This window comes from Zootoca vivipara, chromosome 7 (genome assembly GCF_963506605.1).
Source record: "Zootoca vivipara chromosome 7, rZooViv1.1, whole genome shotgun sequence".
NCBI classification, from domain to species: Eukaryota; Metazoa; Chordata; class Lepidosauria; order Squamata; family Lacertidae; genus Zootoca; species Zootoca vivipara.
Genome location: NC_083282.1, coordinates 89,485,311 through 89,498,920, shown reverse-complemented (window position 1 = coordinate 89,498,920; position 13,610 = coordinate 89,485,311). Strand labels below are relative to the sequence as shown.

Below are 13,610 nucleotides of genomic sequence, written 5' to 3'. Positions count from 1 at the left end.
TATTGGTGAAAATAACATGCAGAAATGCATTACGCTAAGGCAAGGTCTGAAGCTCAATATCGGAAAAACCAAGATCATGGCCACTGGTCCCATCACCTCCTGGCAAATAGAAGGGGAAGAAATGGAGGCAGTGAGAGATTTTACTTTCTTGGGTTCCATGATCACTACAGATGGTGACAGCAGTCGTGAAATTAAAAGACGCCTGCTTCTTGGGAGAAAAGCAATGACAAACCTAGACAGCATCTTAAAAAGCAGAGACATCACCTTGCCGACAAAGGTCCGTATTGTAAAAGCTATGGTTTTCCCAGTAGTGATGTATGGAAGTGAGAGCTGGACCATAAAGAAGGCTGATCGCCGAAGAATTGATGCTTTTGAATTATGGTGCTGGAGAAGACTCTTGAGAGTCCCGTGGACTGCAAGAAGATCAAACCTCTCCATTCTGAAGGAAATCAGCCATGAGTGCTCACTGGAAGGACAGATAGTGAAGCTGAGGCTCCAATACTTTGGCCACCTCATGAGAAGAGAAGACTCCCTGGAAAAGACCCTGATGTTGGGAAAGATGGAGGGCACTAGGAGAAGGGGACGACAGAGGACGAGATGGCTGGACAGTGTTCTCGAAGCTACGAACATGAGTTTGACCAAACTAAACAACAACAACAAAGGCAACATGCTCTGCAAATATGTGTATGCTAGTGAAAGCTGCATACAAATATGTGTCTATTATGAGAACTTAGCCCTAAGGTCTTCATGAATTTTAATTAGGACTATGAAAAAAAAAAAGAGAGATTCACAAACTGATGTGGAAATGTGAAGAATTGCGGGGGGGGGGATGAGAAACCAAATCTGACAGTTTAGCCCATCCTTGTCCTCTTCTCATCAAAAGCAGGCTTCTTCATTGCAAACAATTGGAAGCTCTGTGCGCGCCAGAAGACTGCGTATTATTGTGCCTCAGCAGCCTTGCGTTTGAATGCCAGCCCCACAAATTGAGACGATGGAAGCATTAGAATGTCAGGCACAATGCCATGTAGCAGGTTTTCCAATCCGCTTCCCTCGCAACAGAGCAAAAGCTCTCCTGGTCGCACGTAGCTAAATGTTTCATTTGCGCCCTTCATTTCTCCAAATGAAAACTGACAACCCGGCTTCGTTAGGCTGTTTATTACACAGCGGTAATTTTTAATTTGAGGCCTTTGGAGGCGAGAACAGCAATCTCTGGTGCACACACACACACAAAGAAATGTCAAGAGAAATTCTCCACTGATGTAAAGCTGGGGATGCCATGTCTGGTGCTTATTAGTCTACGGAACTGTAAGAGATGCAGCCGGGGAGGAGGAAGGGCATAAGTTGAAACAGCAAACTTCTAGTTAATTCAGCTGCGAATGAGACTTGGGGTGGGTGGAATGTCGGGACAACTTAAACAGAGCCACTGGGAGGGCCCTAAAGGAAAAAAATTGGAGGGGGGGGGAGAATTCGGAGATGTCTAAGGAATGTGTAATTTGGAGCTCTGCCACTTGATGTACCAGCTACAGAGCAAAACACAGGCAGTGCTTTGGCAAAGGCGTACATTCAAAGCTAGTAGTTTTCCTGCTTCTACTGGTCCCTGTTTTGTTCCCCTGGGCTCTGCACAACCAAGAGTCGGAGTTCTTTTTCACTCTACAACTTCCATCATCCCTGACCATTGGCTAGGCTGACCTGGGATGAGGGAAGTTGAAGTTCAACTTATCTGAAGAAGTGTGCATGCACATGAAAGCTCATACCAATGACAAACTTAGCTGTTCTCTAAGGTGCTAGTGGAAGGAATTTTTTTGTTTGTTTTGTTTCTTGAAGGCAGCCCACTAGCTACCCCCCTGAAGTAGGAAATCTTTCCCTACCACTTGGTGGCCAATAGATAATAATAATAATTTATTATTTCTATCCCACCCATCTGACTGGGTTTCCCAAGCCACTCTGGGTGGCTTCCAGCTAAAGGTTAAAAATGCATTAAAACATCAGTCATTAAAAACTTCCCTAAACATAGGGAATAGAGGCTCCCAAGGTAGCACTTTGGTAAAAGCAATCAATAAATTTGCTCTCCTGTTATGTAGATAGGATATCCCAATAAATATCACGTATGCTGTCCTGTAATATGATGTATGGTTGTTGTTTTTTGGTGGGGTGGGGGGTTATAGAATTAGAATCATAGAATCATAGAGTTGGAAGAGACCACAAGGGCCATCCAGTCCAACCCCCTGCCAAGCAGGAAACACCATTAAAGCATTCCTGGCATATGCCTGTCAAGCCTCTGCTTAAAGGTAAAGGTAAAGGGACCCCTGACCATTAGGTCCAGTCGTGACCGACTCTGGGGTTGCGCACTCATCTCGCATTATTGGCTGAGGAAGCCGGCGTATAGCTTCCAGGTCATGTGGCCAGCATGACAAAGCCGCTTCTGGCGAACCAGAGCAGCACATGGAAACGCCGTTTACCTTCCCGCTGTAGCGGTTCCTATTTATCTACTTGCATTTTGATGTGCTTTCGAACTGCTAGGTTGGCAGGAGCTGGGACCAAGCAATGGGAGCTCACCCCGTCACAGGGATTCGAACCACCGACCTTCTGATCAGCAAGCCCTAGGCTCAGTGGTTTAACCACAGCGCCACCTGGGTCCCATTAAAGCATTCCTGGCATATGCCTGTCAAGCCTCTGCTTAAAGACCTCCAAAGAAGGAGACTCCACCACACTCCTTGGTAGCAAATTCCACTGTCGAACAGCTCTTACTGTCAGGAAGTTCTTCCTAATGTTTAGGTGGAATCTTCTTTCTTGTAGTTTGAATCCGTTGCTCCATGTCCGCTTCTCTGGAGCAGCAGAAAACACCCTTTCTCCCTCCTCTATATGACATCCTTTTATATATTTGAACATGGCTATCATATCACCCCTTAACCTTCTCTTCTCCAGGCTGAACATACCCAGCTCCCTAAGCCGTTCCTCATAAGGCATCGTTTCCAGGCCTTTGACCATTTTGGTTGCCCTCTTCTGGACACGTTCCAGCTTGTCAGTGACCAAAGTGGTGCCCTTTAGATGTTGTGGGTTACAACCCCTGACCATTCCCCATGCTGGTTGGGCTGGTGGGCGTTACAAAGACATATGGAGAGCACCACGTTGACTACTTCTGTTTGACACTGACTCACAGCAGCTCTGTGGGGTTTCAGAGAAGGGAAATTCACAGCCATACATAAGGTTGCCAGGGGTTGAACCTGAGACATTCTGCACGCAGAGCAGATGTTCTGCCACTGAGCTGTGGCCTGCCTTCTTGGTTGCGTGAGTACAGCTGCAGTAAATTGGTGAGCAAGAAATACAGGGGGCGGGAATAAGATAAAAATAAGATAAAAGTGCTTCCCATGCCAAAGATTGGAACTAAGGAGTTTCCTTGAAAAGTTGCGGACTGCTCAGGGGCACACCCTACAAGGGGGGGAAGCCATCTCAAATCACTCATGGCAGAAAAGATTTAGCTACCTTCTGCGCCATCACAAAAATGTTGGGAATCTAAATGCTGAGCTGCTCCCCTCCACACACAGAGACAAAAACTGTCTCTTTTCTTTCCGAGGGGCCAGGGGAAGAAGTGCTTTCTTAGTGGTTGTTTCCTTTCATGTTTCTAAATTACAAATGGGGGGAAAAGGTGATGTAGAAAAGCGAAAGAAGTAAGTCAAAGCTGTTGTTGTTCATCAAGAGGCATCCATAGTCAGCATGCAGCCCCCATTGTGTTTTCTGCAACCTTTTCTGTTTTCAGGATGGTATTTTTCCCCTTTTTATCCACCCCCCCCCCCGGTTTCTTTTCAAACAAAAATAATTTATCTGCATGGAACCCAAATTGCTAAGGCATGCTTGAAAACCAGCAGAACGTTTGCCAATTTCCCTGGGAAAAGTGACAAAATAAAAGTGAGGGGTGGGGGGGGAGGGAGGGAGGGAGAGAGAGAGAGAGGGAAGAGAGCGCCAGGCTAGATTTCATTTCAGCAAAAACACACACAGCCGTCCAGCAATCAAAAATATTAATTCTATTGTGAGGCGTGCATCGGAAGGCATTAACTCTGGCGAACACCAGGAACGGCATATTTGAAAGGCTCGTAAATGTAATGAAGTCCTTTTGACACCTGCTCCTCTCCACACTTTAAATGTGAGCCATCGGTCCGGAGGGAATCAAGGCTTTAAAAATAGAAATTATAGTAATTGTCTTCTTGGGTTATTGGGAAGGTTGTAATAAACACAAGGCTCATAAGGCGATGGGGCGGCAAGAGCGTGGATGACAGGATGCATAAATTACCCCCCTTTTTTTATTTCTTTCCCCTCCCCCCTCCCAGTGGCCCCCTCCAGCAAATCACACAGTATAAATCATTGTACGTTAGCGCTACATTACTGCAAGGGCAAATAATATGCATGGAAATTCCATCTGAGATATTCGGTTCACAGACGAGACTTCAGGGCGCTTTGTCATCCTTTAGCATTTTAAACAAAACAACTCGGAACAACTTCTGGCGAGGAGCAACCTTCCGTTGCCCAGCTTAGGAGAAGAACACAGCCCATCCCTGTGCAAGGAAGAAAGGAGGGGGGGGGAGATGAACTCTGGCTGCAGATCCACACTGCAGACTGGTACCCGTTTAATACCGGTTAAAGCATCATGGTTTCATCCAAAGAATGTTGGGGGGTTGTAGCTTCCTGAGGGCAGCTCTGTTAGAGACTCCCCAGGCCTTCCCGCAGACAGATCTGCAGTGCCCAAGAGTCTCCAAGGAGGGGGAATCAAACCAGTTTTAATTCTGCAATCCAAAGAAGCCCACATTTAAGAACAGCCTCCTTCCACCTCCCTCCTTCATTGAAGAACAACAGATCACAGCACGTGGCTGGCAACTGGCCTGTACTCATGACTCTTTGCCAATGAGAAAGCAGTACGCTTTGTTTGCATCCGACACTCTGCCAGCGAAGGGACAGAGAGGGGAAACAGCATGTGCTGTTCGATGCAGTTCGTGTTCCAGCTGCTGCCTTCGGCCTTACAAATCCACCCACCCACCCTTCTCTCCTCCTCCTTAATTTCATTCCATGGCATCTTCCATTTATGCCCCCCCCTTTCCCCTTTTTGGCTTCTCCCCGTCACACTAAGGATATTGCCAGCCTATGATAGCCGGCCGATGCTTTCCATGAAATTTTGAGCCTGGGATGTGTGTGCTGAAGCCTGTCTTGGCAACCTAACACAATCTATTCTAGGGTTTCATTTCTTCGGGGAATTTCATTTCCTCCTGTGGGAGGGGGCCATAGTTCAGTGGTAGAGTGCCTGCTCTAGGCCAAGAGGGTCCCAGATTCAATATGTAGCATCTTAAGGTAGATTCCTGGACGTGGCCAGGAGGGCAGTTGCCACACACACACCCCAAAAAACCATGTAAGTAAAAAAAAATACTTAACTAACTGACCAATTGCATTGCAGATAACTCAGTTCTGCCCCCCCTCCAACATAAAGCCTGCCCCCCTACAATAAATCCTGGCTCACCCATGGGTAGATTCCTGCCTGAAATGACGGAGAACTTCTGCCAGCCAGTATAGACTAGTGTTTCCCAACCTTGGGTCTCCAGCTGTTTTTGGACTGCCGACCCCATCATCCCTGACCACTTGTCTTGCTAGCTAGGGATGGTGGGAATTGTAGTCCAAAAACAGCTGGAGACCCAAGGTTGGAAAAGGCTACACTGAGCTAAAGGAACCAATTGTGTGACTTGATATACTTGATACACACACACACACACACACACACACACACACACACACACACACACCAGATGTGTCAAATCATACAGTCGTAGCAATGGAGTGTTTCATGACAGGCTTAGCTAAGCTATCAGGCAAGTACTGCATCTGACCAGAGTAATAATAATATTATTATTATGTCCTCGCAAATAGCTATACTTAACCTATTCAACCAACCTTTGCAAATATTCCAAACTTTTCAAATGTTGACCTTCAAATCTGAAATTCAAATATGCTTTTTCAACTGCAAATTTCTACCCCAGCCTTCAAAATTTGGGTGTGTTTTCTTGGTTATTTGTTGGCGTTCCTTGCTTGTTTTGATTTTGCAGGCATGAAATGTGAGATCTGCCAACTATCAAATGCAAAATTGCATCACGCATTTGTTCTCAAATACGGTCAAAGGTCCATTGTCCTGGCGGGTGAAGTCTTGCTCCCACCCTCCTTCTGACAAGAAGTCTCACTTCCATCCTTCAAGATGGAATCTCCCTCTCTTAACTCACAGAAGTTATTGTTGACTCACAGAAATAATATTGAAATCAAATATCAAAGTCAAACACCAAGTGTTGAAATTAAATCTTTGGGTGTCAAAGGCATATATTAAATATTTGGCGAATAATCTGTATATTTGGAGAGTAAATTCACTGCAGCTTTCTGTTGACAGCCATTTGTCAGGATTTCTTTCAGTATGAGTTGTCCTCCCTTTGGGCTGGGGGTGGCAATCGAAACATGATAAACTATCTTCTTGGTTCCAAGTTGAGCCTGCATTTCAGCTAGTAGATAGATCTATGTCACCTTACAGTGAATATGCTAATAGTTTCTAACTGAGATTTTGTGATGTCTGTGTAACATAACCAACAGCCAGCCGCCCTAGAAGATGTGGCTCTAGACTCCTGAACTGCACACTGCGGTACGGTTATGCTTAATTAATAAATAGACTCTCAGCACTTGGAAGTTACAAATATTATTTATTCATGATGCTGTTCCTTGCTGAGCATCATGTTTGATGTCCCAACATTAGAGGGGATATTTGAATGGATCTGCCTCTCTCAGTAGAATTTCACTCTGTGCAACCTTAATTGTCTGCTCGCTAAAGGTCTGCAGAACATGTGAAAGTGTGCTATCCCTTTTCTGGCCCACGCTTTAATAGCTGAACAAAAAGACCCAAAGCAAATGTTCTTTCAAAGAAACCCAGTGAATTTTCCTTCAAGGGGAGTGCAATGACTCATCCGCACAACCATTCCCCCCCCCCCAGCCTGGTGGATTTTATTTGAGTTGGCATTATCTATCACATCCTGAACTTACACGGTTGCTGCACCTTGTCTCCATAACCAGAACATTATTTTGTTTGGGGTTGTTGTTTTTTTAGTTTCTAATCTGCATCTCTGTGAGAGCATATCCAAGAAAATAGACGCAAAGCTTTTACACTAAAAGGTCCAGAAGGAAACAGATGCTGAAACATCTCAAAACGTAGTCTAGTGCATGCACGTTCGTCCCACCCCACCCCAGTTTGTCACACTATGGTTGAGACAACCAGAAAATCATGGTAAACCTGTTCACACTCGTGGCTTGCCATGTAAAGACGTCCTCCCACCCTCGTGTGCCAAACCGAGACACTGCTTTGCTCCTTACCTTCCAAGTCCCGGATTGCAGAATCCGGGACCGGCAGCCGTGTGACACCGGAAGTTGCGTCGACATAACTTCCGGTGTCGCTTTGCCCTTCTGTGGGCACCAAAAATGGCCACTGCCGGCTTCAAAAGTAGCTTCTATGCATGACTGGAAGTGCGTCGACGCAACTTCCAGTGTCGGCCCGCCCATCTATGGGCACCAAAAATGGCCGCCGCCGACACTGGAAGTCGCGTCTACGCACTTCCGGTCATGCGTAGATGCGACTTTTGAAGCCAGCGGCGGCCATTTTTATGCCCATAGAAGGGCAAATCAGAAAGAAAAAAAATGGCTGCCGGCAGGAGAAAATAACGGAGAAAAACGGGAGACAAAGTGATACGGGGGACCACCGGGAAAAGGTAAGTAAAAACGGGGGTTTCCCGGGGGAAACGGGGTATTTGGCAGCTATGCTTTGCTCCTGTGACATTCTGCCCAAGTAGTGGTCTTCTTGTTTATCAGCCATGAATGGAGGCAATTTCCCAGACAGCTTGTGTCTTAGATCTTTTCCGCTTGCCTTTGTGCAATCCAAGCTCATGGTTTCCAGGGGTACATTAGCTTTGATTGCAAATTGTTTTCATTAAATAAAATGTTAATTCTGCTGTTGTTTGATTCCAGATGAGTTTAGAGAATGACGATAAGCGAGCACGTACACGATCAAAGGCAATCAGAGGTGAGCACTTTGTGGAATTATGCGCTCTAGCAGTTAAACCTGGCTCTGTGTGGTTCATCAAAATGCTTCTGTCTCTGAGGCCAACAATCTCGATCTTTTTCTCTCTGTGTGTATGTGTTTAAACACTGCACACACATACCCTCCTCAACTTTTCCCAGGAGATCTCTTCAGAGAGTGACTCACAGGGACACTCAAAACATTTTCAATCCACATTCTGATTTCCCCTCTCCCTTCTTTTAAAAAAACAGCCTCGCATGCTTGGCTTCATAGAAATCTTGATGGCTTCAGATCACTTTTATCACATGTGCTCGGCCGGAGGCTTTGAAGTCATACATCTGAGAAAGCCAGAGAGAGAGACTGTGTATGTTGCAGAAGCAAACAAGGCTGATGTGGTGGGAATTTGAAGACAAATGACTTGATAATTTGAGGCCTGATTGCTATTTATTTTCTGACTTTGAAAGCAAAAATGCCTTCGTGTATTTCACCTGGCAGAGGGAAGAAATTCTGGCAAATAAAAGGGGGGTGCCACATCATTGCCTTGAGCAAATAAATTGGTTTCTCATTTCTGAGTGAATAGTTCATTGTGTGTGTCTACATTAGGGAGAATATAAACTGAGTGGTATATGTGCATAATAACCAGCCATTGTACACATTCACCAGGCCTCATGCAGAATGTGGACATAATCTATCCTTAAAGATGTAACTGTACACATTTCCTAGTCAATATACACAATTTTGAATAGGCCTTGAAGATTATGCATGTATGGACTGAATTTTATGCAATATCCAGTAATTACACATAACCCCCAGTAGGCTTTGGGGGATGTGCAAAGCTAGCCTGAATTCTGTACATTTTGCAGGCAATATGCACATTCTCAAGTCAGTATGCATAGTCTCTAAAAACCATACCTTTCTCCACTATCTCTAGTTCAGAAGTGGAGCTCATGGGCTGCTTCTGACCCATTGCCTAATTTTATGTGGTCCACAAAAGGACATGGGTGGCGCTGTGGCCTAAACCACTGAGCCGCTTGGGCTTCCCAATCAGAAGGTTGGCGGTTCGAATCCGCTTGACAGGGGTGAGCTCCCGTTGCTCTGTCCCAGCTCCTGCCAACCTATCAATTCGAAAGCACGCCAGTGCAAGTAGATAAATTGATACCCCTGCGACGGGAAGGAAAATGATGTTTCCACACGCTCTGGTTTCCATCACGGTGTTCCACCAAAACTGGTTTAGTCATGCTGGCCACATGACCCGGAAAGCTGTCTGTGGACAAACACCAGCTCCCTCAGCCTGAAAGCAAAATGAGTGACGCAACCCCATAGTCGCCTGTGACTGGACTTAAATGTCCAGGGGTCCTTTACCCTTTTATATAGCAGCATGGGGTCAATCCTCACGGGACTCTCACAGGAGGGAAGAGTTGGCTAACTGAGCAAGTTAGCAGTCTCTGTACCGTAATTGCAAGATAAGCTCCTCAGAAGCCAGCTGTAACTCTCGATCCCAGTATAAGGTCTCCTCCACAAGATGTAGGATACCTTAGATGTGTCATGGTATTGTCACATTTTCCTACACACAAACCCCACCCAAAAGCAGCCAATGACTGGGAGCATTATGATATTGGGCATGAGATGATGGGAGAAAATGTAGAGCCCATGCTATGCAAGCAGAAGGTCCCAGGTTCCATTTGTTGCACCTCCCATTGGAATGAATCAAGTTACAAATGATGGGAAGGTTCTCAGACTGAGATTCTGGAGATCTCAGCTAATCACACAAGAAACTGTGGACAACCATGTTGGTCTGTTATGGCAGGAAATCGAAATGCCCTAGTAAGGTCATACTTTTTTAGGGCCAACCACAGTGTCCAGGTCATCAGCAAGTTATTGTGTTGCCCAGAACTGTTCTTCAGACTAGATGTTTAAAAAATAGAGAGAGGTGAGAAACTGGGGTGAGGAGTAGGGCATGGCATTAAAGCCCCGAAGTCTGAAGGAGTTAATGGTCATGAAATGGAGTCGGTGGGAATTATGCAGATTTAATTAGACTAGCCACTAATAGGTGATAAACAGATTGCACTAAGGGTAGACAATGCTGGTTAGATCAGGGTTCTTCAATATTGGGTCTCCATATGTTCTTGGATTGCAACTCCCAGCATTCCTGGTCTTTGGCTGGGAGTGTTGAAAGTTATAGTCCAACAAAATCTGAAGATCCTGGGTCAAAGAACACTAAACTAGATGGATCAATGGTCTGATTCAGTATAAGGTGGTTTCATATAACGGGGTTTTGTTTTCGGTGGCTAGCTCCACCTGTAGAAATTGCCAGAAGGGAGACATCTCATGTGACTTTTCATTTTTTCTGCTTTGTTTTCCTTTTCTTCTTCTCCATCTTTCTCCACAGTACCTACAGAACTCATTGGCCAGGAGGTGAGGTAAGGAAATTTTCTTCTCAGCAACTCAGGGCTGATTCATATGTTTGTGTATTTCACCCGATTAACAACAACAATTTTATTATTTATACATCATTTATATACGACTCTGAGATAAATAGGTGTGCTGTTCCTCTTGAGAACTGTTGTGTCTGAGGTGATGTGAGCTGATATGGAAACTCGGGAGTCTCTGATGTGGGATAGCTCTCTCACAAATGCCACGCATCATCACTTGGCAACTTTCATTTGGTCACGGAAAACAACAGGCTGCCACTTTTCAAATAGGAGATCAACTAACTGGGATTTTAAGGGGCATGTGTTGACTATGTACACACACACACATATATATATATATATATATATATATATATATATAGCAAAAGAAACAAATTATGACTTCAAACTAAAACAAGGCCAAGGATGCTCATTTGCATCCATTGACAAATAAAGATCTTTGCTTTTCAGTCCAATCAATTTCTTTTTAATATAATAATTTTTATTAAGTTTTCAATTTTACATTTCAAAATAAACATTTTTCAAACTTTAAACACATTCTGTACAGATTCTGCCTAAGAATGTGGTTCATGAAACTCTTATAAATTTCAGCCTTCCCATACGAAAGACATGCACGCCAGCCAAATTTTAAATCATGGCCTTCTAAATCTAAAATGTCTGCATTGTCCCATACAATCCATTCTTTTAACCAACGCAAACAAGATGCCTCATAATACAACTGCAGACTAAATCGTGCTTCGCACATGTGCAGAAGTGCAAACCGTTCCCCGCGTGTGTGCAGACACGGCACTTTGCCCTGCATCCTTTTCGGCTAGAGGTCAGGGCTCTGGAATGGATCCTGGCCAAAAAGCAAGGTATGACTGTATCTTTTTTTCCATTCTTTGAAGCAGTTTGAATTATTTACAATCAGAATTGATTGGAATAAAAACAGTATCCTAGGGTTCATTTTATATTCATTTTATGTTTATTTTAATGGCTGAAATTCTACCTAACAGGGAGAGTTTCATTCTCCCCCATATATCCAACTCTTTTCTTAACCTCTTTCCACAATTTAATATAATTATTTGCAAATAGGTTGAGATTCCTTATTGTCAACACCACATCGTCAGCAAATGCCCTTAATTTATAGGCTCTACATCCCACCTCAATACCTTTAATTTCCCTGTTTCTTCTTATATTCTGAAACAATATTTCCAACTTCAGAATAAAAACAGTGGAGATAGGGGACAGCTTTGTCTCACTCCTTTTTCTATTTTGTCACTCCAATTGATTTCAGCTGGAGAGATGTATGCATAATCTCTGCTGTCCCATTGAAATCAGTGGGGTTTAAAGGTGTTTGACTGGATAGTGTCCTAATTTTACATCAATATCAAAAGTGGAAGGTGAAGAGGGAAAAGTCTGGACTGAGTATACTTTGCACAAAAGCTGATAGAAGCAAGCAAACAACTATACAAAACTAGCATCTGGCAATATGTGGACTGAGATAGCTCAACCAATGATCTGTCTCTGCATAAATTGTCTTCATATTACACTTCATATTACATTGCAAAAGCTCTGCAGCATGTGCCACATTCAGAAGTCACTACTAGATAGATTTTGTTGACACCCCAGCAAACCTACATTTAAAGCACATGGCTTCTCCCAAAGGATCCCATGAACCATAGTTTACAGTTCCCAGCACTTTTAGCAACCAACGCTTCCCAGGATTATTTGTGGGAAGCAATGTACTTTCAATGTGCTTCAGAGGTATGTAGTGGCTGTGCCCCTTGTATTAAACAGTTGTCCTGTCGTTGTCGCCACCACTGCTGTGTGGGTTTGGGTTCCCCCATCATACCTGGAGAGCCACCGCCAGTCGGTGCAGACAATACAGAGCTAGGTTGACCTGGGATAGCTCAGTCAATAGAGCAAGAGACTCCTCATCTCAGGGTTGTGGGTTCAAGCCCCACGTCGGGCAAAATATTTCTGCATTGCAGGGAGTTGGACTAGGTGACCCTCATAGTCCTTTCCAACTCTACGATTCTAGGTGGACAAGTCAGTTTAGGGCAGCTTCCTACGTTTCTATATTCTTCCTGTGCTCCTAAGCTGATAGGGCATTGAGCAGCTTTAATTTCTGAAGCAGGAGGGGTACAAGGTTATCCAGAAAAGGCCTTGGTGGATAAAGGGTGCCAAGCTCTGCTGCCCGCCAGTCAGCCCCAAGGGAAAGCTGCCGCCTCTTCCTCGCTGTGTTCGGTTGGCCAACTGCTCATCCGAGTATTAGCCTTTCATAACCTGAGGCTGACTTGTTTGGTGCTCTATAGCATTACCCGCACGCACCAGGGGCAGCACGGGAGAAACGGAAGCAGCCCTTGAAGAACTTAACACAGACCTGAACTCGAGAGCATACAAATTATAGGCTTACAAAGCCACCGAGCACTATTAGAAGCACACCGAGTGCGAAGGTTCAAGTGAGAAGAGCTCTGTAAGCACAGCACAAATGATACAGGCTGTCTTTCCTCTCCCCTTTTGATTAGAACGCTTCCTGCATCAAAGAGTAATTGGACCTTATGTGACCCAGCTTCCTAGGGTGTTTCTGCTCTGAGAGCCTGCTGTTTCTCTCTCAAGATACTGGGTTAGAGAGCGGCAGGCGTACCACTTGCCTACGTTTTATTGCTGAACACATGAGTGGAGGTGGTAATTGAAGCTGGCGACATATTTAAGGGGCAGCTCGGAGGGCCTGTGCACAGCCATCACTGCAGCTGTCCTCTAATTGCCTGATTAACTGGACGATTAATCGACTAATTGAAGCCCAGGCTGCGCCTGCATGACAAAAGGAGAGGAGGCCATGGTAAAAGAAATTAGCAGTGCTCCAAGAAGTCAGGGAGAAATATCCAATGGGTGATGGATGTGAATGCCCTTGCAGGACAAGGAGGAAGATGGTCTAGGCACGCAGCAGAATGAGGGGGGTAGAATCCCAAGGCTAAGCAAAATGCCATTTTTGAAGGCTCCCCTACAATGGACAGAATAGGTTTCCTTTTATGGAGACACAATTGCATATGTATTGGGAGCACAGAAGTGGTTCCTGTCCCAGAGAGTGGCAAAACCTGGAGATCACGTGG

The 13,610-nt window shown here is 44.8% G+C and overlaps 1 protein-coding gene across 1 annotated transcript in view; it reads left to right on the top strand.

The window, feature by feature from the left end:
• The window catches only part of MYT1 (myelin transcription factor 1), a 145,101-nt gene that overhangs the window by 50,199 nt on the left and 81,292 nt on the right, over nucleotides 1–13,610 (top strand). Inside the window, exons 3-4 of the mRNA XM_035122648.2 lie at nucleotides 8,032–8,086; nucleotides 10,473–10,503. Of these exons, the coding sequence (XP_034978539.2) occupies nucleotides 8,032–8,086; nucleotides 10,473–10,503 (86 nt within the window). The remainder of the gene's footprint in view (nucleotides 1–8,031; nucleotides 8,087–10,472; nucleotides 10,504–13,610) is intronic.